We start from the raw sequence: 26,624 nt of genomic DNA, 5'->3' as shown, positions 1-26,624 counted from the left end.
GAAGATGCCCTGGAGGAGGAAATGGCAACCCACTCCAGTATTCTTGCCTGAAAAATCCCATGGACAGAGGAGCCTGGCAGGCTGCAGTCCATGGGTCGCAAAAGGCTGGACATGACTGAGCAACTAACACACACATTCCTTTCATAATTTTTATTTCCAGAAGCTTCAGGAATAATGGGAGTAATATACCTTTTCTTCTGATTGACAGGCACTTGGACACCCCACTGTCCGTCTCGGAACAACAGAATCACCTTGCAGTATTTCTTCATTAGCCTGCTGGAAGCAGGAGGGCTATGTTCTTGGGACCCTGGCCTTTCTCCCACCTTATGCTCTCGTTCGTGACTCGAAGACAGCGAGGACAACATGGCCTTGCATCTTTCAAGCTCCTGTGGTGTTTGTGGCTCTTGGTCCTTATGTCTCTCCCACTGCAGGTGTGGGCACCACCCTACAAGATAGGGGTGGTTGGCCCTTGGACTTGTGATCCATTGTTCTCAAAGGCCCTGCCTGAGATTGCTGCTCAGTTAGCCACTGAGCGGATCAACAAGGACCCAGCCTTTGACCTGGGTCACTCTCTTGAGTATGTGATTTTCAATGAAGACTGCCAGGCTTCCAGAGCTCTCACCAGTTTCATTTCCCACCACCAGATGGCCTCAGGGTTTATTGGACCTGCCAACCCTGGCTACTGCGAGGCAGCCTCGCTCCTGGGAAACAGCTGGGACAAAGGGATTTTCTCTTGGGCTTGCGTGAATTATGAATTAGACAGTAAAAAGAGCCACCCGACTTTTTCTCGGACCCTCCCTTCTCCCATCCAGGTGCTGCTAACTGTCATGAAATATTTCCAGTGGGCTCACGCTGGAGTCATTTCCTCAGATGAAGACATTTGGGTGCACACAGCCTATCGAGTTGCAAGTGCTCTTCGGAGCCGCGGCCTACCAGTAGGGGTCGTCCTGACCACAGGACAAGACAGCCAAAGCATCCAGAAAGCTCTCCAGCAGATTCGCCAGGCAGATAGAATTCGCAGTGAGTGCTTTCTTGGGGCTCAGCTTTCAATGTGGCTTCAGTGAAAGGTTTCTGACCCTCACAGCCTAGGATAGCACATTACTCCCCAGTTCTTCATGCATTTGCCCCCTTTAAATGACACTCAGGCCCCAAGACTGTCCTGCTTCAACAGAGCCTATTTTATGAACTGAGTCCAAGTACAAAGACCTCTGTGGTTCAAATGCCCTTGGGTGCCAGTGCCTCTTTCAGCGCCTCAGTGGGGCTGAAAGAGCATCCAGAGCAGCCGTGGCCACACACCCTCCATGCTCTTAGGACCTTGGCAGTTTCAGATCAGCCGAGACGGGGTGTTCTTAGAGCTTTATTTTTGTCCAATCTAGTCACTGAAGTGAGATTTACCTTTGATTCCCTTCTGGGTACTTTCCCTTATAGGTGCCCAGTGCCCCTGGGTCATCACCTCTAACTTAGAATGTGTCTTCTGTGGACTCCAAAATGCACACCCACCCCTTCTTGCTTTCAAGTCCTTGAAAACAGGGTTTTTCTCTCTCTGCAGCATACAGTGAGCTGATATGGAGGGACCTGGCTGATAAAAGAAAGCATATTAAAGTGAGAAACCTACCCAAATTGTAACCATTCCCCTTCCAAGAGAAGTTTTCTGTTCAAAGCTGATTCTTGCAGAGACCATGGAGCAACTGTGAAGCAGAGGACTGACCCACTGACTGAGGGCGAGTTGGGTGCATTTTGGGGAAGGGGAGGATAATTCCTGGTCCTCTTAAATCAGATGGATGTGTTTTACATATACTTACTGCAAGCCCTTGTGACACTGGGTCTTGATTTTTTTTTTTCTATTCTAATTGTTTAATCTCTATCTTACCTTTTTCTGGAAAGTAGCAGTGATTTGTGGGAACACTGCTCATCCTCTATTACAGTCATTCCATCACTTTAAGACAGATAGCTCAGAAACTACTTGTCAAACTGATTACTTCTAGGATTAGTCCTGGTCCCAGTCATTTCCTTAACATAACAATGCACTTGTTAGAGAATGGTCCAGCTTGGGGCTGGCCTATAACCCAGAAGCTCAGTTTAAGTTTTGAGTGTCTCCAGTATTGGACCTTAATTATGATCATTTTGGGAGGATGAGGGCAAGAATATTTAGTTCCAGGAACTACAGTAGTCTGCTTCTAGCTCCAGTCTACAAGATCCTATAAATGTTAAGCAATCAGTGTGGCTCTGATTACTTCGTAATAGGGCCTGATACTTTCAAAGTAGAGCACAAAATTATTTTCAAAGATATAAAACCATTTCCAGGGAGCAGTCATGCCAGAAACAAGCTAACATATTTAATATCATAACTTTATAATATGTTACAAATCCTCATGAAGCCCAGTGTCTCCTGCAAGTTTACATTCCATGAGCATTTCACATCCCACCCATTCTAAATAGTATACTCTTTAAAATGACATTTTGTTCCCTACCATGAAATGTTAAATAAATCCAGGCCCCAAAGCTCTTTGGGTTTTCAGACTGAGAGAAGTCAGGATTGAGTGCTCAGCACCCACAACTCTTTTGAGGCAGGGAGGTAGCAAATATGCTTATTATTGCCCTGCTATTAGAGATTGGTTCCCTTAGGTCAATGGTTCTCACTTCGGTTGCACACTGGAAATACCTGGACATCTATTCAAAATGAGTAGAGCCAGAGTACCACCTCTGGATATCCTGATGTTCTGGTGGTTGAGGGCCCAGCAAAGATACTTTAAGTAGCTTCCCAGGTGCTTGCAATATAAAGCTAGAGTCAAGAACCATTGCTTCAAGTTCATGAAAATGCAAATAAACTTTCCCCACTTTAAGTTACCAGGTATTTTTTCTTAATATGACTTTGTTTAATCAGATTGTTTTCTGTATAACAGTGTGGATCAGCTCACTAAGGGAATGAAAATTTTAAGATGGGGGTGAGAGAGTAGATGGGGGCAGAATGGAGGTGGGATCCAGGAAACCTAGAGAGGACGGTATGTGGTTATGGAGCAAAGGAAGACCCTGAATAGGGAGAGAAGCAACAGAAAGTGCAATAAGGACTCAGAAAGACAGAGTGAGTGAAGACAAAGCTGTGCTTGCAAGGATTTTATCCTGGGTTCCTGACAAAACATAGGCAGATTCAGATGAGGCATGCTGGGACCTCAGCAACATGAATCAGAATGTGGGTAGGTTGGGAGTGGATGCAGGGAAACTGAGCCATTGGTTGATCTGTGGTCTGAGTATGACCTCTGGCAGTTCGGTGTGCAGTAGCCAAGAGTGTGTGGTACTCACACTTGGCACAGCTAGTTGTTGGTATCTCAGGGCGACCTGAGTGGTGGGTGGGATATGGTAGAAGGATTTGCAGAAGAGGAGTGAGTTTGAAGGTAAACTTAGTGTCCACTTGATCATTGAGAGTAGTGCACCAGCCAATAGGAGCATGAGAAGCAGGATTCAGAGTATGAATGTAAATTGAGTATTGGGACTTTAGCAGGAAGCCTGAGGTTCAGGGCACATCTCTGGTCCCATCAGAGAATGGGAGACCTGGTGAGAAACTGAGTTGGAAGCTAATGAGTATGATGGTGATTTAGTCACTAAGTTGTGTCTAACTCTTGCGACCCCATGGACTGTAGCCTGCCAGGTTCCTCTGTCCATGGGATTCTCTAGGCAAGAATACTGGAGTGGGTTGCCATTTTCATCTCCACGGGATCTTCCTGACCCAGGAATTGAACCCAGGTCTCCTGCATTGCAGGCAGATTCTTTACTGACTGAGCTATGAGGGAAGCCCCAATGAGTATGGATTGGGCCAACAGAACAAGGGAGAACAGTTACAGTACACCAGATTCAGCACATCCTAGATCAAATCTCTGTTGACTTAAAAAAAAACACACACACACACACACACACAGTGTGAGAGTTGCGAGTTAAGTTTTATCTGGGGCAATATGAGGACAGCAGCCCGGGAGACAGGACCTCAGATATCTCTGAGAAACTGCTCCAAAGAGGCAGGGGGAAAGGACAATGTATCTGTGATTTTGGTGAAGGAGGAGTACATGCAATCAAGCACATATTTTTTTGTAGAAAGTTTCTGCTGGTCTTGGGAAGCCTCTGCTAGTCTTAAGAAACAGCCATCACCATGAATGATTTTAGTGCTTTTCTAGATATGAGATAAAAGAATTGAGCTCATAAAGTTAGCTTCCTAAAAATATCAAACTATCTGAGGACCTGTCCTGCCAGTTTCCTGGAGCACAGAGTGCCTCATCTCTGCTCTCCACCCTGAACTCCTTCAAGGGGTGTTGAAGGTCAGCAGCTGGAGGGGCACATGATTCAATCCTTGTAGAGGTAGATGGCAAGCACCCATGACAAGTGCCAATTTGTGGTTGACATTTCTAGCTGATTTTCTAGCACCTTTTGACTGGGACTAGAAATATGGTAATACTGTATATAGTATTTATACAGTATAGCATAATACTGTAATAGTATGCCTAGCTGTTAACTATCGTAACTGAAAAAGCACTAAGGTTTTCGTGGTGACCTCAGCTGAGAAGGACTGAGCAAGGCAGGACCTGGCTTCTTCCTTATTCTGCTGGATATGAAGCTACTTCTTAACACTATGGAGCCCCAAACAAACCTTCAGGGTAGGACCTTTTGGGATGTACAAAATATAGTAGAAAGGGATCCCTTCCTTTGGAGAGGACTGGCAATGTTTGGAAGTAATGGATATAGTTGGAAGACTGATTTCATCTGACCTGCTCACAATAACAGTGACCACAGCCCCACGGGACAGTGGCAGTGGTGGCGGCGGTGAGACATAGTGGTGGGGAGGGAGGGTAGAGAAAGCTAGCTTATAACTGGCTGTTATGCCACTTCTCTTTCACATAAATTTATGTTTCTGGTGCTTACTGGGCTTCTGGGTGGCTCAGTTGTAAAGAATCTGCTTGCTAAGGCAGGAGACATGGGTTCAATCCCTGGGTTGGGAAGATCCCCTGGAGAAGGAAATGGCTGCCCACTCCAGTACTCTTGCCTGGAGAATCCCATGGACGGAGGAGCCTGGTGGGCTGCAGTCCACAGGGTTGCAAGGAGTCAGACACAACTGAGTGACTAAACATGAGCATAAGCATGAGTGCTCACTGGCACCTTACTGGAATCAGAAGGAGTGGCTTTCTTAGAAACCGGCCTAAATTGTGCTTAAACGAAAGCAAGACAATGATAAAATTTAATTGTAAAGATGATCATAACAATAATAATTGTTATGGGCTTTCGTAAGGGGAAACAGTGGGGGCGTTATTAGAGGCTTCCACTGAGACAATGAAAACTCTACCGTTTACAAGGTATTTGCATATAGATAATGTCATTTAATCCTCTGGGTTATCCAGGAGAAAGGTATTCTCTTTTAAGTTTTACAACACCTGTGGACCTCACATAACAAGTAGGTAGATACAGACATCACTAAAATCAAAGAATGGGGTAAATGAAGTCCTAGAGGAGTCGGTATTCTGTTTCTCCCAGATTGTCAGCTCGTTTCCTTTAAGCTTCAGAGGCAATTACCAATTATCTTTGTTTCCAAAAAAGTCAAAAAGGAGAGAGATTGTTCAAAGACAAAGGCCTCAACTTATGGTCAGGGCTGCTGTGTGTGGTTATGGAAGTTGTGCCCTACACAAGGGGACCTAGCTGAGTGGACATAAAGGCCAAAATTCGTTCACTCTCCACTCCTTAAACCATGAGTCCTGTTGGAGGTTTTGATCCAGTGGCAGGAAAAAGCATCTCTCACAGGCTGAGCACCTGTGGAATTGCAATTACCCAGAAGTTCTTTTGCTAATTCTCACAAAGACTAGCAGGAGGCCCCACTGAAAAGCTCTTTAGAGAACTTTTCAAATGGCTATTTCAATCCCTCCTCCCTTCTCCTCACCTTTTTGCCTATCAATGCTTGGCTGATTGTGAAATCCTTTCAATTTGGGTTTACCAGGCTGTTGAACCATTTGGGGATTCCTTTAAATCCTTCCAAATTGGGAATGCTTAGTTACAATATGATGTTCAGTAACTAGGACACTGTCAGAATGTCCTTCTCTTGTTCTTCCAAAATCAGATACCTTATTACTACCTCATTGTCAGGGATCTGGCCAGCCTCTACCATCTGTTGAAGATTCTTGACATACACACACACACCAAAAAAAAAAAAAAACAACAACACACCAGTAATAATGACAACAATGATAAAAGCTAATATTTATTGAGTATTTATTATATGTTGGTCATTTTGCAAGGGTTTTATATGGACCATCTCATTCAATTTTTGCAAAGCCCTGTAAAGTAAGGCCAATTACTATTAAATGCACTTTATGGGTGAGATTTTGGAGTCTAAGATTAAATACTTGCCCAATACCACGTAACTAGTGAGTGGACGAAGGCTGGTAAAGAATCTGCCTGCAATGCAGGAGACCCAGGTTTGATCCCTGGGTCAGAAAGATCCCCTGAAGAAGGGAATGGCTCCCCACGCCAATATTCTTGCCTGGAGAATCCCATGGACAGAGGAGCCTGATGGGCTACAGTTCATGGGGTTGCAAAGAGTTGGACAGGACTTAGTGACTAACACTTTCACTTTCATGGATGCGATTTGGAGGCTGCTGCTGCTGCTAAGTCGCTTCAGTCGTGTCTGACTCTGTGTGACCCCATAGACAGAAGCCCACCAGGCTCCTCTGTCCCTGGGATTCTCCAGGCAAGAATACTGGAGTGGGTTGCCATTTCCTTTTCTAGTGCACGAAAGTGAAAATTGAAAGTGAAGTTGCTCAGTCGTGTCCGACTCTTCGCGACCCCATGTACTGCAGCCTACCAGGCTCCTCCATCCGTGGGATTTTCCAGGCAAGAGTACTGGAGTGGGGTGCCATTGCAGTCTCTGATTTGGAGGCTAAGAGAGGTTAAATAGTTGCCCAATATCAGTAACTAGTGAGTAGGAGGACTAGGCTACATACTCAGGTTGATCTAAAGTAGTGCCTCTCAAACCTAAGTGTGGGCAGAATTCCCTGGAAGGCTTATATCCCTCTTCCAGAGTTTCTGACTTGGTGGGGCTGGAATAGGGCCCTGCTGCTGCTAAGTCGCTTCAGTCGTGTCCGACTCTGTGTGACCCCAGGGATGGCAGCCCACCAGGCTCCCCCATCCCTGGGATTCTCCAGGTAAGAATACTGGAGTGGGTTGCCATTTCCTTCTCCAGTGCATGAAAGTGAAAAGTGAAAGTGAAGTCGCTCAATAGTGTCTGACTCCTAGCGACCCCATGGACTGCAGCCCACCAGGCTCCTCTGTCCATGGGATTTTCCAGGCAAGAGTACTGGAGTGGGTTGCCATTGCCTTCTCCAGGAATAGGGCCCCAGCATTTGCATTTCTAATCAGCTCAAGGTAGTGCTGATGCTGATGGTTCGGGGATCATACTTTGAGAATCACTGGTTTAATAAAAGACTTAAGCTCCACTGCCTCTTGTGTACTTGAGGAATGCCCCTAAGGCATACTCACTTGAGATCCTGTGTTCCATGGTATATAATTCAGCCCTTCCATTTTTCTCTCTTAACTTTTGTGCCCACTGATGAAATTCTTTTAAGTGCCTCAAAGTGATAAACATTATCCCATTTTTCCTAAAGTAGTAACAATAGTGATAGTATAATACTATGACCAAGAACCTTAGTGTTGATAGGGAATTTGGTATAGTTAAATGTTAATCAATGTGAATGGTGAATGGACAGCTTGCTCTCATGAATGGGTCCACTGTCAGTGATGATATAATTATTGAAGACCCAGCCCAAGAGAAAAATCTATAAACATCTAGGCTTCCTGCATTTAAAAGCCCTCTTTTGGGCTTCCTTGGTGGCTCAGTGGTAAAGAATCTGCCTTCCAATGCAGGAGACAAGGGTTTGATGCCTGGGTCAGGAAGATTCCCTGGAGAAGGAAATGGCAACCGACTCCAGTATTCTTGCCTGGAAAATCCAATGGACAGAGGAGCCTGGGGGTCTACAGTCCATGGGGCTCAAAAGAGTCGGACACAACTCTTATGTGTGTCTGAACATACACACACACATACACAAATCTGCATAGCAGTTTAGGAAAAGTTGAAAAAAACATATGTTGCAAGATATGAAGGAATATTAAAAATGTAAGCTGGGCAGTAATGTGAAGGCAGTAAAAGTACTTGTGATACCAGTTTTACTGGGTATGAAAAAGCATGATCTAATACAGACAGAATGGCCATTGAATGTAATATGTGTCTGACAGCATGCTAAGCTACTTGAACCAGTTCAACGCTGGTGGCAGATATGTAAGTGGTGGTCTCAGGACTTAAGGCTAAAAATGTGTGTGGCGTCCTCAATTGATAGAAATAGCCATACATCATGTACTGTGGTGTTCTAAAAGTATGGTTTTTGAGGGCATCCTGCACTGAATCATACTTTGGGGTGGTGGTTGGGATACATGCAGATTCTAGTTATGTATCCATTTTATAGAGTGGGTGGGGGAGAGCTGAGAGGAGAATGGTGTGAACCTACTTCCATCAGGCTGTGGCCCCATGGGTATGAATCCTGGGGGAATGTGAGACCTGGGATAAATCACACTGGATACCCCCTTCCCACTCTGACTGCTTATTCTCTCCCATCTCTCTCAATATCTGTTAACATGAAATAGATTAAGATGAATGCTAGTGGTAGGAAATGTCACAAAAGGTTAAAATGAAAATCAAGGACAGTAGAACGGAGGGTTTCTGTGGATTGGGAGCAGTGTTGTAGGTTCAGTGTTCTAGGCTATTCACAGTGTGAATAGGACTTCTAAGAACTTCTTCAGCACTAGCTAGTGAAAACATTTTCATCTCACAAGGTGTGAAACTGGGCTTAGGTTCCTCCACCAAGCACTCTATAGCCAGGAATCTGGGAGAAATAAACTTTGCTTTAGGAGAAACACAGTTCCTATATCTCAAGGAAATATTAAATAGAGTATTTTAATATAGGAAGAGAAGTAGGAGTTGAGTGACTTGGGAATTAGCTTCTAGAGTTTCATGACATTTCCTGCTGCTGCATTGAAGGGTTTTGAGCACCCTGCCATAGTGGGTACCACAGTATGAAGACATAGCTGTTAGACAACTCAAGTGGGGTTCAGGTGGCTCAGAGAAAGTGCTAGTATCATATCCTGGTGAGATGGGATCTCAGGAGGATGTATTTTCTGGTCCTTGTTTAGGCGATAGAGTGGCTTGACAGTTAACAATCAGGACGGAAACTTACAGATTAATATTATTCAATGATTACCTGTTGACCTAGACCTTGCCAAGGATTTAAGGTTTCTGTCTACTAATCCTTTCCTGACAACTTACAGGTAGAATCCCATTTTAATGAATGTCATTTTGAGATAATAAAGCTATTTAGTAAAATAATCATGTAGAACAGATGCATCCATAAATCCTTATTCACGTAGCACACAATCTATTAAATTAAGATGGTGTTGTTTGAATTCAGTATTTATGCTTTCTGTTTTAATCATGTTCAGTAGCAAAGTCTTACCTTGCAAAAAATAGAGTATAATGTGATCATTCCCTCTTGAGTCTTCCATTTCATCATCTGTAAAATAATGAGGGAGTAAGAGGAGGTAGATGGTCTCAAAGAGTCTTTCCAGTCATAAAAATTCTGACTCTTTGCCTGAAATGACCTCCGTGTGGGCCAATGAAAGGAAAATTAAAAGTAGAGGTTCAGGTTGAGGGTAAGGTCTTGAGCATAGTTAATGGCACAAGCATTAAAGACAGGCATGTTAGTATCTACCTGCCCAGCAAATATCCCTTTGAATTGTTCCTCCATACTAACGATCTGAAATGCCCATGTCTCACATCTCAAGGAACCCACAAAAGATACCCAGTTCATAACTTCTCCTTCTGAAATTTTCAGATATTCATTGTATACTTGGTGCATAATTACGTACCAGGATACAGAAATAAATAAAATACAGGTTTTTTTTTTTTTTTTTTGCTTCAGGGAACTCATGGTTTCATAGTAGAGGCTGACATAATAAATAAGGGCAATGCATCTTGTAAGTGCCATGATGGACGTCAGTTCAGTGTACAGTGGGGATCTAAACCAGTGTCATAAGTTGGTACCCTGGGAAAAAAAAAAGTATGGCAGATGGAGACTTGTCTGCAGGAAGCTTATTGGGTGATTGCTTTCAAGGACAACGTCTGTGAAGGAGAGACAGCAGTAGGGTTGGAAAGAGAGAAATTAAACTGTCATGCAGCCACAACAAAGGTCCCAGCCAGTCCCAGTGGGAACTCTGGAGCTGGGATGGCCTTTCAGAATTGTCCAGAATTAAGGAGTGTTGGTCTTTATGCCTCCATATTGACCAGTAACTGGGCACAGGCTGATGCAGAGAAAGGCATGCAGTGTTGTTGACTTAAAAAAGACAGTCACAACCTGAAAGTAGAGAGTTATTTTATTTGGTGGGAATGTTTAGGACTCTGAGCCTGGGAGACAGCATCTCAGTAGCTCTGACAAAACTGCTCAGAGGAGTTTGCAGGAGGGGAAGTCAGGCTATATACAAGTTTGCAACAAGGGGAGCAGGCAGTCTGATCTTCAAAGATCAGGTTATCAGGTGAAGGAATTTAGGGTTCTGTGTATGGGAAGATGCATGCCTCTGGGCTCGCTGAATTCACTCCTTTCATATGCACCTCAGCCTTCTGGGGCAATCCTGTTTCCTTGTTCACCTTGCTTCTTGCATTCTCCCAGCTCCTCAGCAATCACGGTGGGGGGCGGCAGCATCCGGTGGATTGCAGTTTTGGGAACCCTCACTCACATTTGGAGGCCAGAAATCGCCGATGGCTGTGACATTTCTTGCTGATTAATATGGCAAGAGATATTTTCATTTCACAGTGTGATAATAATTGTTTAACAGCCAGTTTATGGGGGAGGAGGGAAAAGCCCTGATTTGTAGCATTTGCTGATTCCCATGGTTTTGTAATGCCCACCATGGCCAATTTCAAGCTACCAACATGACATTAACTAGCTCAGAAAATCCCTGAAAATATAACCATTGGCTCTTGTGAACCAGCATGAGCCAGCTCTAGTACACTACTGAGGGGATACAATTTTGGGAAAGGTGGTTCTCCTCACCTGAGGCCAGTTCCCAGGGAGGTATCAGTTATTATCTCCAAACATTCCCAAAAGCTAGGAGAAAGAATGTTTCATTACTGAAGGTTGCATCTGCCTGGCACACCACAGCACCCGGTACACATAGTGTACATTAAAATATTTGTTGTATTTTAACCAACACGAAGCACTTAGTTTTATATGTTTTCCATTCAGTGAAGTAATTTTAATATTCCTTTCCCAGGTGGCGCTAGTAGTCAAGAACCTGCCTGCCAATGCAGGTAGACATAACAGACCTCCGTTCGATCCATGGGTCGGGAAGATCCCCTGGAGGAGGAAATGGCAACCCACTCCAGTATTCTTGCCTGGAGAAGCCCATGGACAGAGGAGCCTGGTGGGCTACGTCCATAAGGTCACAAAGAGTCAGACACGACTGAAGCAGTAGACTTAGCTCAGCACGCATGCACAAGTGAATTAAATGAATTTTATCTCTCTTGGGTAACCTTGGTCTCATCAACTAATCTGTCTTTGTAGAAGAAAGATGCCAATACTAACCTACTTGCCAGAGATACTGTTGGAAGAACTGGCCAGCTACCCGAAGCACCTGAGAAAACTCAGTTTTCCCCCTCAATGGACATGTGACTGTACTAACTTGACCACAGTGATTCGTATTTAAAGGTGGAGCCAAATTTAGGGAGCTCCGGACCTTCGGTCCTATTTTTTCTTCTAAATCCCATCATTGCCTTGTCAGACCTCCCTTTCACTCAATTTCCCCATTATACAATGTGTGATTATGAATCAGGGAGGTTGAATTCCTTGCGTGGCTCATGAACTAGCTCCCGAGATATCCCTAGAGTATTCAATGGAAAGTTTGTGCATCAGAATATATGTAGAACCTCTCAGGATAATAATATTGAAGGAGCTAAAGGTCATTTGAAAATTCAAGTTATGGTGTGTGTGTGTGTGGATGTGTGTGTGTGGTGTTTAAATCAACTTCATAACTTACTAGGTATGCCTTAAAAAATAAAGGATACTAGCTCTGCCTCAAAGAAGAAATTTTCTGGGTGTACTTAACAACTGCAAAGAAGGTTTTTGAAAATAGAGGGAGCAATATGTAAATGCCCAACATCAGTCATTGAACGTAGTTTAAGCCTACTCAGTTCTTGAGATTAAAGTTTCCGTGTAAGCATGTATAATTAATATTTACCAATGGCAGTAGGGTCTTTGCCTTTCTTCGAGGAGCTCGGAGTACTTGCCAGGCATTATCTAATTAAACCACTCAATGTACCTGTGAAATGCATTGGAATCTACATTTTAAAGATGTGGGCGCTGAAGCACAAGTGGACTTAAACTAAACTCATTTAGCATGCCAAGGGCGAAATTGGATATAAGACTTTCAGTCTCATTATCTAGCTGCCATTCTTCAACCGTGGCCAATCCACTCTATTCTAGCATAGCCTTGCCAAACAACATAGTTTCATAAGTCTAGGAAGAATTGGAGTGAATGCAGAGTAATTCCAATTATAAGGAAGTGGGATTTTCAAAAATTGAACAGATCACCTGTAATATTATTATAGCAGAGTATGAGTTAGTGCCATTCATTTTCTATAATGGCCTTGGTAAGTGTGGGAACACTTGGTCAACATCTGTTAGAATGTATGTTTGTAGGAGGTAGGCAATAAAAAGCAACAGTGCCTATGGGAAAATCTCCCATCTTCTTCTAGGTGTCTTATTCTTAGGTATACTAATAGTTACCATTTATTGAGGGCTTCCTGGTGGCTCAGCCACTAAAGAATCTGCTTGCAATCAGGAGATTCCGTTTCGATCCTTGGGCTGGGAAGATCCCCTGGAGAAGGGAATGGCTACCCACTCCAGTATTCTTGCCTGGAGAATTCCTGTGGACAGAGGAGCCTGGTTGGCTACAATCCATGGGATCGCGAAGAGTTGGACATGACTCAGAGACTAACACACACAAACACCATTTATTGAGCACTGTGTGTTAAGCCCATTATATGGATTCCTCCTTCAGTCATCACTATCATCCCCTGAAGTAAATATTTTGGCAGAGAGAGGTTAAGTAACTTACCTAAGGGTGGGCATACAGCTAGTAAGTGGTGACATTAGGATATAAACCTAGGTCTTCCAACTCCAAAGCCTTTCATTATGCCACCTCCCACTTGGTATCTTTGTTCTTATTCCCATCTAGTGTTAGACACTGCAGCCTGTAGACATATCTGATTTTTCCCTATTGCCTAATCAGAGTCCCTGAAAAGACCTCAGCCTCAGCTCAAGGTTTCAACATCTTGCTCATCTTGAAGACATAAGATAGATATCATTTACAAATTGGTTATAGTACATTTATTTGTTTCTCCCAATCTGTAGTGTTTAGTTCTGTATCTTACTAACATATTGCCACCATAACCTCCCTGCTTTGTTGGTTTCAGTAATCATCATGTGTATGCATTCGACTTTGATTGGGGGAGAGACTCAGACGCATCTCTTGGAATGGGCTCATGATCTGCAAATGACTGATGGCACCTATGTCTTTGTTCCCTATGACACCCTGCTCTACAGTTTACCTTATAAGCATACCCCCTACCAGGTTCTAAGGAACAACCCAAAACTCCGGGAAGCCTATGATGCTGTGTTGACCATCACAGTAGAGTCCCAAGAAAAGACCTTCTATCAAGCCTTTGCGGAGGCAGCAGCTAGAGGTGAAGTTCCTGAGAAGCTGGAGTCAGATCAAGTAAGTGCAGATTCACAAATTAATCATGATCAGAAAAACTCAAACATCAGGAAGGTAAATATTTTTCCTATCAAGTGCTTCTATTCCTGAGGAAACTCAGTCAATAACAGGTAACTGCACACAAGTTAAAAACACCTTTTGTTTGCAAAAAACTTTTGTAAAACAAAGACACATTATTGGAGTTTTTATTTTTATTTTTTTTATCTTCAAGCTACCCACAATGACAACATACAACCATGAAAAAGAAACAAAATGTGTTTAAGAATAGGGACACAAAACTTTAATATATACTATGCTAAAATACATATTTTATATATATATATATATATATATACACACACACATACATATAAGTGCTGTTCAAAGGAGCCTAGTAAAAATGAATCCTATTTCTGACCCAAGTTCTGATGAATTCAACAATAAGAGCTGGTATGTAAGAAGATACTGGCTTTATTATTGATAAAGCTGGTATTGGGGAATACAGCTTCTGTCTATGTGCATTTGAGTTTCCCACTATTGAATCTGAAGATTGATCAGCCTTCTCCATCTAGTAACCAGCATTCAGTTCAGTTCAGTCAGTTCAGTCGCTCAGTCATGTCCGACTCCAGACCCCTATATTCCTGCCCCATGATGGCATGCCTTTGATTTAAATGTGTAACCTAGAAGAGCATAGTGGAGTATGTACTCCCTATAGGGAGCTCACTCCTAAGAGAAAGAAGTTAGGATGGCCTGGGATATACATGTTTAATTCTCTTTCCAAATGGACCAAAGTCACTCCTTTGTGGGAAGGAATGAGTAAGGTGGTGAAGAAGTTAGGTGTTTTTTTTTTTTTTTTTTTTGCTAGTAGGGCTGTCTGTATATGAAAGGAATCTTTGGGAATGGGGAAGAATTCCTCCCTAACAATATATAAGAAATAATATATAGATATATATGTGTAGATGAGTATATGTAAAAAAATATTGCAGATTCAAATCACAGCCAGAGGGACTAGAAAAAATAGTGGAGACGGGAAGAAAGCAGAGAAATGAATGGACAAAAACAAAATGGATCAAAAAATGGATACAAGACGAAAACAAAGAGGGAGAAATAAAAAGAAGACAAGGAATATGAGAGGAAGATGGGGAGGCCAAAGATAGTTACATGAGAAAAAATACAGAGGGAGTTTTTGTTTGTAGGTTAGAGGCCAGACATAGAAGGCACTCATTTTTAGAAGTATTTAGCTGCTAAGTCACTTCAGTTGTGTCCGACTCTGTGCGACCCCATAGACGGTAGCCCACCAGGCTCCCCCGTCCCTGGGATTCTCCAGGAAAGAACACTGGAGTGGGTTGCCATTTCCTTCTCCAATGCATGAAAGTGAAAAGCGAAAGTGAAGTCGCTCAGTCGTGTCCGACTCTTAGCGACCCCATGGACTGCAGCCTACCAGGCTCCTGCACCCATGGGATTTCCCAGGCAGGAGTACTGGAGTGGGGTGCCATTGCCTTCTCCGAGAAGTATTTAGAGTGGCACAAAAATAAGTTGAAAAGTTCTAGCCTTTGCTAGCATATTGTATTAGTTATAATGTTCTGGCTGTAACTAACAGAGAGCTCAACACAAAATAACCCAAGTAATTTTTTTTTTTTTTAAGATATGGGGACTTTAGGGTCAGTTAATTCAGCTGTTCAATGACATTATCAGTGAACCAGGTTATTTTCACTTTTTTACTTTACAACCATAGCATGCTGGCTTGCCCTCATAATCTGGTTACTCTCCTGGTCCCAAGATGACTGCTACAGTTCCGGACAGCACATCCAAGTGGAACTGTCTACAACACAGTGAGAAATGTCCCTTTCTTGTGTCTCTTTTTAAAAGTGAGGAAATCTTGCCAAGAATCTCTTCAAGCAGACTTCTCCCCACACTTTCCTGATCAGTCATGTCCCATACTCATGCTAAATTAAATAATTTAGAAAGAAGAATGAGACCATTGTGACTGACCCTATGGTTGCTGGAAGAGTATGCACAATTAAAATTGTGATTCCATTAGCAAGGAAGAAGGCTGTCCTGTAGGCAATTGATTGTGCCTGACACATTCTCCATGATCTTCTCTTTTGTGTATATTATTTATTCCTTTATTCTGTGCATTGCCTTTCTATCTGAATAAATGATTCAGGTCAACCTTAGATTTTCTTATCTCTTTCTGTCCTGAGTATTGATAGCAAAGATTTTGCTGATTCTTGTTCTAATAAAAAAAGTAACTAGCATAGATATTAACAGTTTTGGATTTGAACTTTATTGCCACTGATATGTTTATAATAAATATTTTCTTTTAGGAGACACACATATATTTATTAAAAACAATTCATTGATTTGGTCAAGAGTGGCAAGAATCCTGCAGATTGCCAAGAATGGTTGCTCAAACCAGTTGTTTGATGTATTCACAGGCGAGCAACCAGATGGTGAATTTTTGTACTTTTTATCCAATGATATGGTATCATATAGATACAAGACTAAATCATTTTTTTTTACTTTAATCACAGGATTGAGGGAAATATAAAGAAGTGTGTGTGTGTGTGTGTGTGTGTGTGTGTACACGCACATGGGTGTGTGTATCTGTGTGTGTAATATGTGTATGTGAGCAGATATTTTGATACAAAAATTTCAGACCTTTTAATAGTTGATCCAGTCTCTCTGAGCTGTGGAAAACATAAGGTAATTAAGGTAAAAAAAGACACCATTAGTTTGGTTGCTAGGCAGCCTGTACTCTGCTTTAGACAAGGAAATAGAGCGAAAACAAAGACTCTAAAGCTTATATATAAAGAAAGCTTGTTTAGATGCATTTCTGCCCCCACTTTGCAGGTGCCTTGGCTTTACCTTCACAACCAAAGAGTGATAGAAGTGTAAGATAATTATTTTTGCATCTCTGAAAAACAAAAACCCCCTTTCCCTTAAATTACCTTGCTAAAAGGTATTTTTAAAGGCAGCTAGTATAGCAGAATGGAGAAGGCAATGGCACCCCACTCCAGTACTCTTGCCTGGAAAATCCCATGGACAGAGGAGCCTGGAAGGCTGCAGTCCATGGGGTCGCTGAGAGTCAGACACGACTGACTGACTTCACTTTCACTTTTCACTTTCATGAATTGGAGAAGGAAACGGCAACCCACTCCAGTGTTCTTTCCTGGAGAATCCCAGGGACGGGGGAGCCTGGTGGGCTGCCTTCTATGGGGTCGCACAGAGTCGAACACGACTGAAGCGACTTAGCAGCAGTATAGCAGAAAGAGCATATGGTAAAGAGTTAGACAAACTTGGTTTAAATCTCAGCTTTTCCTTTTGCTAGCTGTCTACCCTTGGGCAAATTACTTAGATTTTTGAGTCTCAATTTTACCATCTGTTAAGTGGGTTAGTAATCTACAGCTTTTAGGATTGTCGGGAAGATTAAACAAAGCAATATGGGTGAAGTGACTAGCAGAGTGCTTGACTTACAGCTACTTCCTTTTCGCCTTTTGATTTTGGTTAATGACCTTATTGGTTGATGATGACCTAGCCTCTAAGTGACAGTCTGACCTCAGCTTCCTACTCTCTTGAAGTTTTATGATTATTGGCAAAGAATTGCTCAATAGTCCCTTTGCTTACCCCTGGACTCCTGTTTTTTTTTTTTTTTTTTTTTTTTTCAGTCAACAGATCAACAGCTATTTATTAAGCACATACCATGTGCCATGCACTATGCTGAACTTCAGATAGAAGAGTAAACAAGACAGGATTTTTGTCAGTAGAATTGGAGCCAGTTCATAAAAGCCAATTGTGTGCCTCTTTTCCCACCACTGTGTTCAGTGGCATCATATTGGTAGATTGAATCAGGTGTTGAGAATATTTATGCCACATAAATTGATAACTGCTACAAATAAGAGGTAAATGCTACAAATAAGAGGTTTTTCCCTTCTCTTAGAGCTATTGCTAATATTTACTAGCACATTAATTGTTCCCAATCTTATGGGGCCTAAATTCTAATGAAAGAGAGATTGTAAATGAGTAAATAAACATATGAGAAAGATGGCTATATTTTTCCCTTGCCCAATAACTTCCAGTGGAGTTGAAAATTCTGAATATAGAAGCTATATTGCTTGTAGCAATGGTTTGCATCCTTTTAGTTTATACAATTGCGTCTTCAAAAAATTAAAAAAAAAACCCAAAACTATCAAAGCAATGCATGCACATAGTTTTAAAAGTCAAGAAATACTAGAATGTTTTGTATCAACAAGGCAGTCCCTAGGCCTTCCTCTCACTCTTCATCAGAAACAACCACTTTCATGTCTTTTAGTTCTCTATTGTGGTATTTATATTTCTAAATATCATACTGCTACTGATTTCTTGATTACTCCACCTTGGATATTATTTGCTCATTTCCTATTATAGTTAAAGATCGTTAGCTCTTATATACTTTCTTACCCTCCTTCAGACTCTCAATACAATTATGTCACACCTTTTAGTTAAATTCATATTTTATGTTTTTAATATTTTACCTGTCTAAATATCACTCATATATAATCCATGTGGTATACTATAGTAAGAATTCATTTCAATTACAACTTTTGATTTTTACTGGAGTTAATAATTGCTTTATTTTTATTTTTTTCCTTAATTTGGATTTCCAAGTCTTTCTGCACTGTCTGATAAAACTATAGAATCCTTTCAAAACAATTTTATACATGGCAAAGTCTGTTAAATCCCTTATCAATTTCATTTGTTTTTCCTGAGGCTCTCTGTCCTATTCCAATCTAAACTTGTTGCCCCCTAAGGTTGCTGTACAACTACTATGATAGGATCTTCCTTTTTGCCACTCTGAAAATTCCTTGTTCTCTTTCTTCTGTGTTGGATTCACTCTTCATGACTCTAATGACTCCCGTTTTCTTGTTTACGGTCTCATTTTGGTGGAGCACATCCTTTAGCAGATTATGAGAAAGATATACAGGAGTTAAACTTTCAAAATTTTACACTGTGAACTTTTATTCTAGCTTCACTATTGATTGATAGTTTGACTAAGCTTGTCATAAATATAGGTTGGCTTCCCAGGTGATGCTAGTGGTAAAGAATCTACCTGCCAATGCAGGAGACTTAAGAGACACGGGTTCAATCACTGGGATGGGAAGATCCCTTGGAGGTAACCCACTCCAGTATTCTTGCCTGGAGAATCCCCATGAACAGAGGGGCCTAGCAGGCTACAGTCCATAGAGTCGCAAAGAGTCAGACACAACTGAAGTGACTTAGCACAGCATGGCATAAGTATAGATTGAAAATTATTTTCTATTAGCACTTTGAAGACACGGCACTTTGTCTTATTTCCATCATTGGTGTTGAGAACTCCAGTGTCATTCTTATTCCTGATCCTTTGATGCAACGTGTTTTCACTCCTCCTTATCTTCCCTGGAAACTTTTAAGGTTCTCTCTTTATTCCCTATGTAGTGAAATTTCATGATTATGCCTGGATTTTTGACATGTATTATGCTGTACATTTGGTAGGGCCTTTCAATTTAGAAGCTCTTTCTGCCTAGAAAATTTTCTTTCTTTCTTTTTTTTTTGGATAATTTCCTCAACAACATTGTCTTTGTACTTTTTGGAAATACCACTAGTTGATATAAGATTGCCTGGGTTGATTTTTTTTGGGGGGGTTGGATTTTTAAATTGTTTTCTTAGTTCCCTTGTATCACTCATATCTTTGTTTTTAGTGTTTTTTCCTGAAAGAGTTCTTCAATTTTGTGTTCTGACTCTTTTACTGATTAAATTTTTTTTGCTATCATGTTGTTAATTTCTAAGAATTAATTCTTGTTTGATTCTATTTTGTTATAGCATCCTGCTTTTGTTTCAAGAATATATAATTTTCTCTTATTTCTCTGAAGATACTCATAGTTTCTTTGAAGTTTTCCTTTGCTCTTTGTGTCTCCCTCAGTTCCTAATTTTTCATGCTTCTTTGTTTTGGTCTCTGTATTTAATCTTGGAAGCTTTCCTTAAGTGATGATCCTGGCTGTCTGGTCATATTTAACAATGAAGCTTTAAAAGAAGGATTTGAAGGTTTATGTCCATGGTGGGCATGTTGACCTGTAGGTTTCAGTATCAGGGAATTGACTTGCCAGCTGTTTTTTTTTGTGTGCATGTCAATATCTGTAGATCTTGCCTCTTGGGCTAGTCACTTTCTTCAGAGAAGAATGCTTCTATCTCCTTCCTGGGAGTTGTAATCCTGGTTGTCACTATTCTAGGAGCCATGTTGGGAGAAGTAGACTGGGATTTTCATCATTAAGTATGAACACTTTAGCTTCATCATTCATTTTTTTATGGCTCACCTCATTTTCACTGTCCTTTGGGTCAAGTGTTCCAGCTCTGGAGCTGCTCTGAATCAGTTTAACCTGTTTCCTGCAGGGATTTGGCTCTCCTTGGTACAGGTAGATGGCAGAAATCTAACTGTTCTGTACACACACATTCAGAGCTACCCCTCTTTTAGTGCTCTGCCTAACCCCCACTTCTGTGCATAGCACCTCTAACTCCTAAGCCTTCCAGGATTCACAGGGGCATATCTCCTTGTTGCTTACCGATATTCCCCTCTTCAGGTACTTAAATTTAATCACCCTCCACTCTGCTAAATCAGTTACCACTCCTGTAGCAGGTTTCTATCTTCATATTCTGTGGTTCAAGATTATAGATGTCTCCTAATACCATTAGATGTGGAAGTTTACTGTTTCTGCTTCTTGTTCTCCTTGGTGTTTTGGAGTGATGTTTGTGAAGGGGAAGAGAGAGAAGAAAAAAATTTGATTTTTCTGTCTTTAATAAGGAAGCCATGAAAGGAAAAAGAGAAGTTACAAAAGGTATACATGATACTCTTTTATTGGTGAGTTTACCATCCATTAATTAATTTAGCATGTATTTATTAAGCTCACTTGTAACATGGTAAGTAAGAGCATGGGCTCTGAGGGCAGAGTACTGCAAATTTACTTAAGCTCACTGTATCTTCACTAATTTTAAATTGGGAATAATAACAGTACCTACCTCATACAATTGTTGTGAAGATTAAATGAGTTAATACACATAAAAGACTTTGCCTGGCACCTAATGACTCCTCAACAAATGTTTTGTTATTATTAATGTTATTATTTTTATGATGATGATGGCCTAGGCATTCTGCAGGTAGTGTAATGGAAAGCAAAATAGAAACAAGATATTTCCCCCAATAAGGTGAACAGGTTTACCATTTCAGGATGCTAAGGACACTGGGTCTAAAACTGGGACTGTGTTATTTATTGGTGATGAATTCAAGACTGGAACAAGGATCTTGAATACTAACTTCTAGGATGATATTACCAGAGCCCTATGCTCCTCTTCTGAAATGCAAACAATAGCAGCTATCATGTAGTCCATGCTTATTTTGTACCAGGTAATTTACATAAATGGTCTCATTGAATCCTCAGTCCAAGCCTACAAATTAGGTATTATCAAGTGTATGGGGTGGCAACGAGTTGGACACAACTGAGCGAGTAAACTGATTGAACTCCATATTATGGGTGATGCAACTGAGGCTCAAGGTAACTTGTCCACTGTCATACAGCTGGCAAGTGTCAGAGCTAGGATTCCAACCCAAGTCTCATACCAGAAGTACCAGAACCTGACTATTCAACCACACAATAGCCTTTTAAAAAATTAGATCATTTCCCATGTCTAGTACTTTACTCAAAGTAACATTACTGAGTGACTAATACTTTGATTTGAATGGATTTATTGGATCGTTTGGGGCTCTCTTGGTGGCTCAGTGGTAAAGAATCTGCCTGCAGTGCAGGAGACGCAGGAGACATGGGTTTGATCAATGGGTTGGAAAGACCCCCTGGAGGAGGAAATGGCAATCCACTCTTGATTCTTGCTGGGAAAATCCCATGGACAGCGGAGCCTGGTGGGGTCGCAGTCCATGGGGTCGATGGAGTTGGTCAAGACTGAGCACACACACACACAGACACAGACACATTGGATTGTTTTCCTCTAATAGAGGAGGTGATAGGACATTATGGCAACCTGTGAAAAGAGAAAAATAAATCTGAATGGAGAGATTAGGGGGTGGGATATCAGTGACAAACTTTCTAACTTGGTCTCAGCATGACTGGACAAGGATTACACTTTGTACCTTTATATGTTGGCATAAAAAGACTTCTGAAATAGGGTTTTAGTTCTTGCCTCCTTCACTTTCATTGTATTCCCAATCCTCGTTTTCAATGAAATTCTATTGGCTACAAATGCATGTTGCTAGAACACATATTTTGAATATTTTTTCCAAATGTGACCTTATTTGGCTAAGCAAAAGAAGTCCTCTGGATTTCTCAGCAAGCCTGGGGGACCTGAAGCTCCTACACGTATTGTTTTCCATTGCTATAGATATGGGTGGTTAGCAGAGGGCTGCTAGGCTGATGGGGATGTGGTTAAGACTAGAGCTTTCCAGGATGGGGCCTACCAGACAGGTTGTCCGAAAAGGTTGCCTGCCACTCATAGTGGCTACAATTGTCTTTGTGCTTTATTCTATATAAAATAAGAGTGTGATGTTCATGAGTATCATGCCAAACAGATTAGGCTATTAGCCATTTCTTGGCTAAGTTCAGGAAATTCATTATTTGAGGTACCGCCTTTAATAACAAGAATTAAGTTACCTTTTGGTTTCTTGATCTCTGTATGTACCTGTCTTTTTGTTCAAAGGTAATGTTGCTATTTTGTCCTTCAAATGGTGCTTTCCAAGCCAGGTGTGTATATATATATATATATATATATATATATATATATATATATATATAAATGTACTTCCAAAGTCAAAATTCTTTTGAAGTGTTTTGTGTCTTTTAAGCACAGTAAATCTGAACTGATAATAGTCAAATTAATTACAGCAAGAATCATTACACTGAACAAATTCAAATATCACTGCTCCTGACCCAGACCTTGATTTCCTGGACACAAGCTCCAGAATGCCTAGGGTAGCTAAAATCATTGAAAGTCACTCAGTCGTGTCCAAGTCTTTGCGACCCCATGGACTATATACATTCCATGGAATTCTCTAGGCCAGAATACTGGAGTGGGTAGCCTTTCCATTCTCCAGGGGATCTTCCCAACCTGGGGATCGAACCCAGGTCTCCTGCATTGCAGGCGGATTACCAGCTGAGCCACAAGGGAAGACCAAAATCTCTGAGTAACAGTGAAAGATTAAATCTCAATTATCATTCATTTATTCACAGTTCATTCATTCTGATTCAGGTCTATACAGTAGTCAAAACCAATAGGCTGAGTGGTGTCACCATTCTGATCTGTGATATAACAAGGTCATCTGCCTGACAGTAGGTCCTGCTAATCCTGTCTTGCTTCTTTGGAACTATAGTCAGAAGCCAACACAGAGGGTTGTAAAGAGTGTTCTTACTTCCCTTGTCCCATCCTCTACTTCTTCTTTTCCTCATTATGTGCAACAGCTGCAACTACAGAGCTTTTGCTACTATCAGAGTATGCCTTTGGCTTATGGGAAGGGGCAGTTACCATTGTTGAAGGGCACAGCAGGTAAAATGGCAACATAAACCAGCTAGAACACAAATCTAAGCCCTCACAGCGAGAGTGGGTCTTAGTGACAGCCCCTCTTTTGCAAATGAATGCTGTTGTCACAGCTGTGTTCTTTCCCTTAGCTTCAAGTCCCCCTACCATACTTTTTGTGGCTCTTTGTGTATGAGTATATGCATATGTGTGTATATGTGTGTGATATGTGGTGGAAGCTAGAGAATCCTGCAGGATAAGCTTCAGGTTTCATTCATCTTGGGGAGTTACTGTCAGTGAGCTTTAACAGGGGTCAATCCGAGAGATCAGCTGAAAACCCCATGGGATGGGTCAGCCTAGAGGTAAGGATATTGTTTTTAAGAGTTCAGATCTTTGCTTTTGGTGGTAGGTTAGATGCAGTCCCTTTCCCAGAAGGCTTTGTACCTTTCAAAACAGAATACTAGCATTCTCCCTGCTTTCAGGGACTTGCTGCCCTGTGGGTTTTTACTCATTTGTTTTACTAGTATTGATTTTATCGTCTACCTTCCAGCCTTCACTTATTGTCATAACCTACCCAAGCCCCAGGGAACAGGCAGACTCTGGCAGAAACCCTAAATACAATTAACTGGAGCATCTGAGAATGTCAGGAGGGAGAGTTAGTGCAGCCCCCTAAAGGGACCTCAGTGTGTGCTAGGCAACTAAGTGTGGATGCCTTAGTGGCAGCAGATGTCATCCATTCACCGTGCTTATTTCTATAGTGTGTGTTAAGGTAGGGTGGTGAAGGGGGATCATTGGAATAAAGCTCAGGAGATTGAGATGTTGGTTTCTTCTCTGCTATTAGCTCTGTTGCTGGGGCAAGGTCTTTGGCCTGAACAACTGGAAAAATGGAGTGGCTTTTAACAAAAATAGGAAAGCCTTGTTGTAAATGGAGCACAAAGATTTGAGGTAAAGATCAGGAGTTTGATTTGGGAGAGATACCAAGTAAGCAGTTAACTGTAAGAGTCTAGAATTTAGGAAACAGGTCTTAACTGGAAGTGTAAATCAGATTTATGGCATAGAGTGATATTTAAAGCCAGGAGAGCAGAAGAGATCACCAAGGGAGTGAGTTTAGATAGAGAAGACCAAGGACCAAGGACTGAGCTGTAGGGCACATCAATGATAGAAGGTCAGAGGAATTAAGAAGAACCTATAAACAAGCCAAACAAAAAAGTCTGCAAGCTAAATTTGCTCTCTGGACTAAATCACGATTTGGGAAGTTTCACAGGAGTTCAGAACTAGAAGAGACCACGGAGAATATGTATTTCAATCAAGAATGCTGAAATAAACAGAATCAACAGACTTGGGTTCTAGTCCTGATTTTATGCCTAGGTGAGTGACCATGACCCTTGCAGGACATTTGATCCTGTCCCAAATATCTGTAAGAAATTTGGTCTGCACCAAAATGTCCTTGATATTTGGTCATGACCAAAACATCTATCTACATTTGGTTCATAATACATTTGGTCCTTGCCAAATGGTCCTTGATATTTGGTCTCCAGAACCATTTGACATGGACAGAATATGCTCATGGACACTTTGGATAGGAACAAATGGTCTTGCAAATATCAAAGAGCTTTTGATGTGGACCAAAATCTTATGACTGTTTTGCTGTTTTTGTTTGTTGTTTTAGTTACTAAGTCGTGTCTGACTCTTGGCAACCCCATGGACTGTAGCCAGCCAGGTTGCTCTGTCTATGGGATTTCCCAGGCAAGAATACTGGAATGGGTTGCCATTTCTTTCTCCAGGGGATCTACCCGACCTAGGGATTGAACCCTAGGTTCAATCTTTACCACTGAGCCACCTGGGAAGCCCATATGACTGTCTTGAACAGCAAACCAAATGTTTGCTAGTCAACCTTGACCAATCACTTAACTTCTTTGGGACTCCTTTTCATATCTAGGAAGTAAGATAGTTAGACAGGATGACTCCATTCATGATTATGTATCCTCAATTTACAGAGGAAGAGATTGAAGCCCAGAGAGAGGGAACAGTGACTTGTGCAACATATGGCATTAGGAAAAGACCCACGGGCCAGTGTGTCTTCTTCTGTACTGTTGGTCTTGAGTCCTGTGTGAATATTAAAATTTCTGGGGAGCTTTTCATAACTCTAATTACTGGGTTCCTAATCTAAAGTGTTTGGTTTTGTTAGCTGGGTTGGGTTTGGCATCAGTATTTTTGACATTCCTTGGGTAATGCTAATGTGTAGCCAGGGTTGAAAACCCCCTGCTCTACATTTTCAAGACATGACAGTGTTTTGCTAGCTGCCACACCTCTCTGCATCTTCATTTATATTTCTAACAAAAAAACTAATTCACTCAATTTTAAGCCCTTTTCTTCAGATGAAGATTGTTACAGGAGGATAGCTTTCTGGACTTTGTGAAACCGAAGCAGCAAGTATTGGCTTTCCCTGAAGCTCAGTAAAATGGCATGACCATAGCTTTCTTGAACTCCATCCTAGAAGTGAAATGTTATGAAAAACCATGAAGCCAGTGTTGGGGCAAGATGGGTGGGGGGGATCATTCACTCTTATCTACCTTTTTTGAAAAAGGATACAAGGTTTGTTTCAAAAATAAACTTTCAAGGTTAATGAGTGAGGTATCAGACACAATAAACAAATGTTTTTTCTTTTATCATATTTATGTAGGAGGAAGAATCATGTTGTTCACTGTAGCAGCCTTACTGCTTTACAATGGTTTCTCATCAAAGCTTTGCCACTTTGCACAGCAATAGGTTATGGGGTTTCTTGATTAAAAACCACCTTCGCCAAACACAACAACATTCGGCTCTGAATTTGTGGGTGTGTATGTGTCAATATGCGTATCTGCATGTGTACTTGTGGGGGTACATGTTTAAAACTGTATTGTAGTGTTAACTTTCTCTGGAGTGCATGTATGTAAGAGAATAACCATTTTGAACAAAGTGGGGACAGAGACATGGACTATGGAGACACATTATTTACAGTCTTACCACATATACCAACCAGTCTAGTAGTCCCAACCAAATGATTTTACCATGCATAATGCCCCAGTAATTAACCTGGTAAATTTCTTTTGAGTGCCTCTTGTTTATTTCATACTTTTTTTTAGCCCCTTTATAACTCTAAATCACTTTCTTAGTTTAGAAGCATAAAAATATATTGTGTATGACTTGGTTTGCTCATAAAATCGTCATATTTGATATATTTAAAGATGTGAAGGCCTGGGGGAGAAAAACAGAAAAAATCAGGGGAG

The 26,624-nt window shown here is 41.4% G+C and overlaps 1 protein-coding gene across 1 annotated transcript in view; it reads left to right on the top strand.

Moving 5' to 3' along the window:
* The first annotated feature begins 293 nt into the window (after nucleotides 1–293).
* The window catches only part of GUCY2F (guanylate cyclase 2F, retinal), a 98,010-nt gene continuing 71,679 nt past the window's right edge, over nucleotides 294–26,624 (top strand). The window contains exons 1-2 of the mRNA XM_052663733.1: nucleotides 294–1,020; nucleotides 13,547–13,848. Of these exons, the coding sequence (XP_052519693.1) occupies nucleotides 294–1,020; nucleotides 13,547–13,848 (1,029 nt within the window). The remainder of the gene's footprint in view (nucleotides 1,021–13,546; nucleotides 13,849–26,624) is intronic.

This window comes from Budorcas taxicolor, chromosome X, assembly GCF_023091745.1.
Source record: "Budorcas taxicolor isolate Tak-1 chromosome X, Takin1.1, whole genome shotgun sequence".
NCBI lineage: Eukaryota > Metazoa > Chordata > Mammalia > Artiodactyla > Bovidae > Budorcas > Budorcas taxicolor.
Note: the sequence above shows the minus strand (reverse complement) of the source record. Positions and strands in the feature narration are given on the sequence as shown.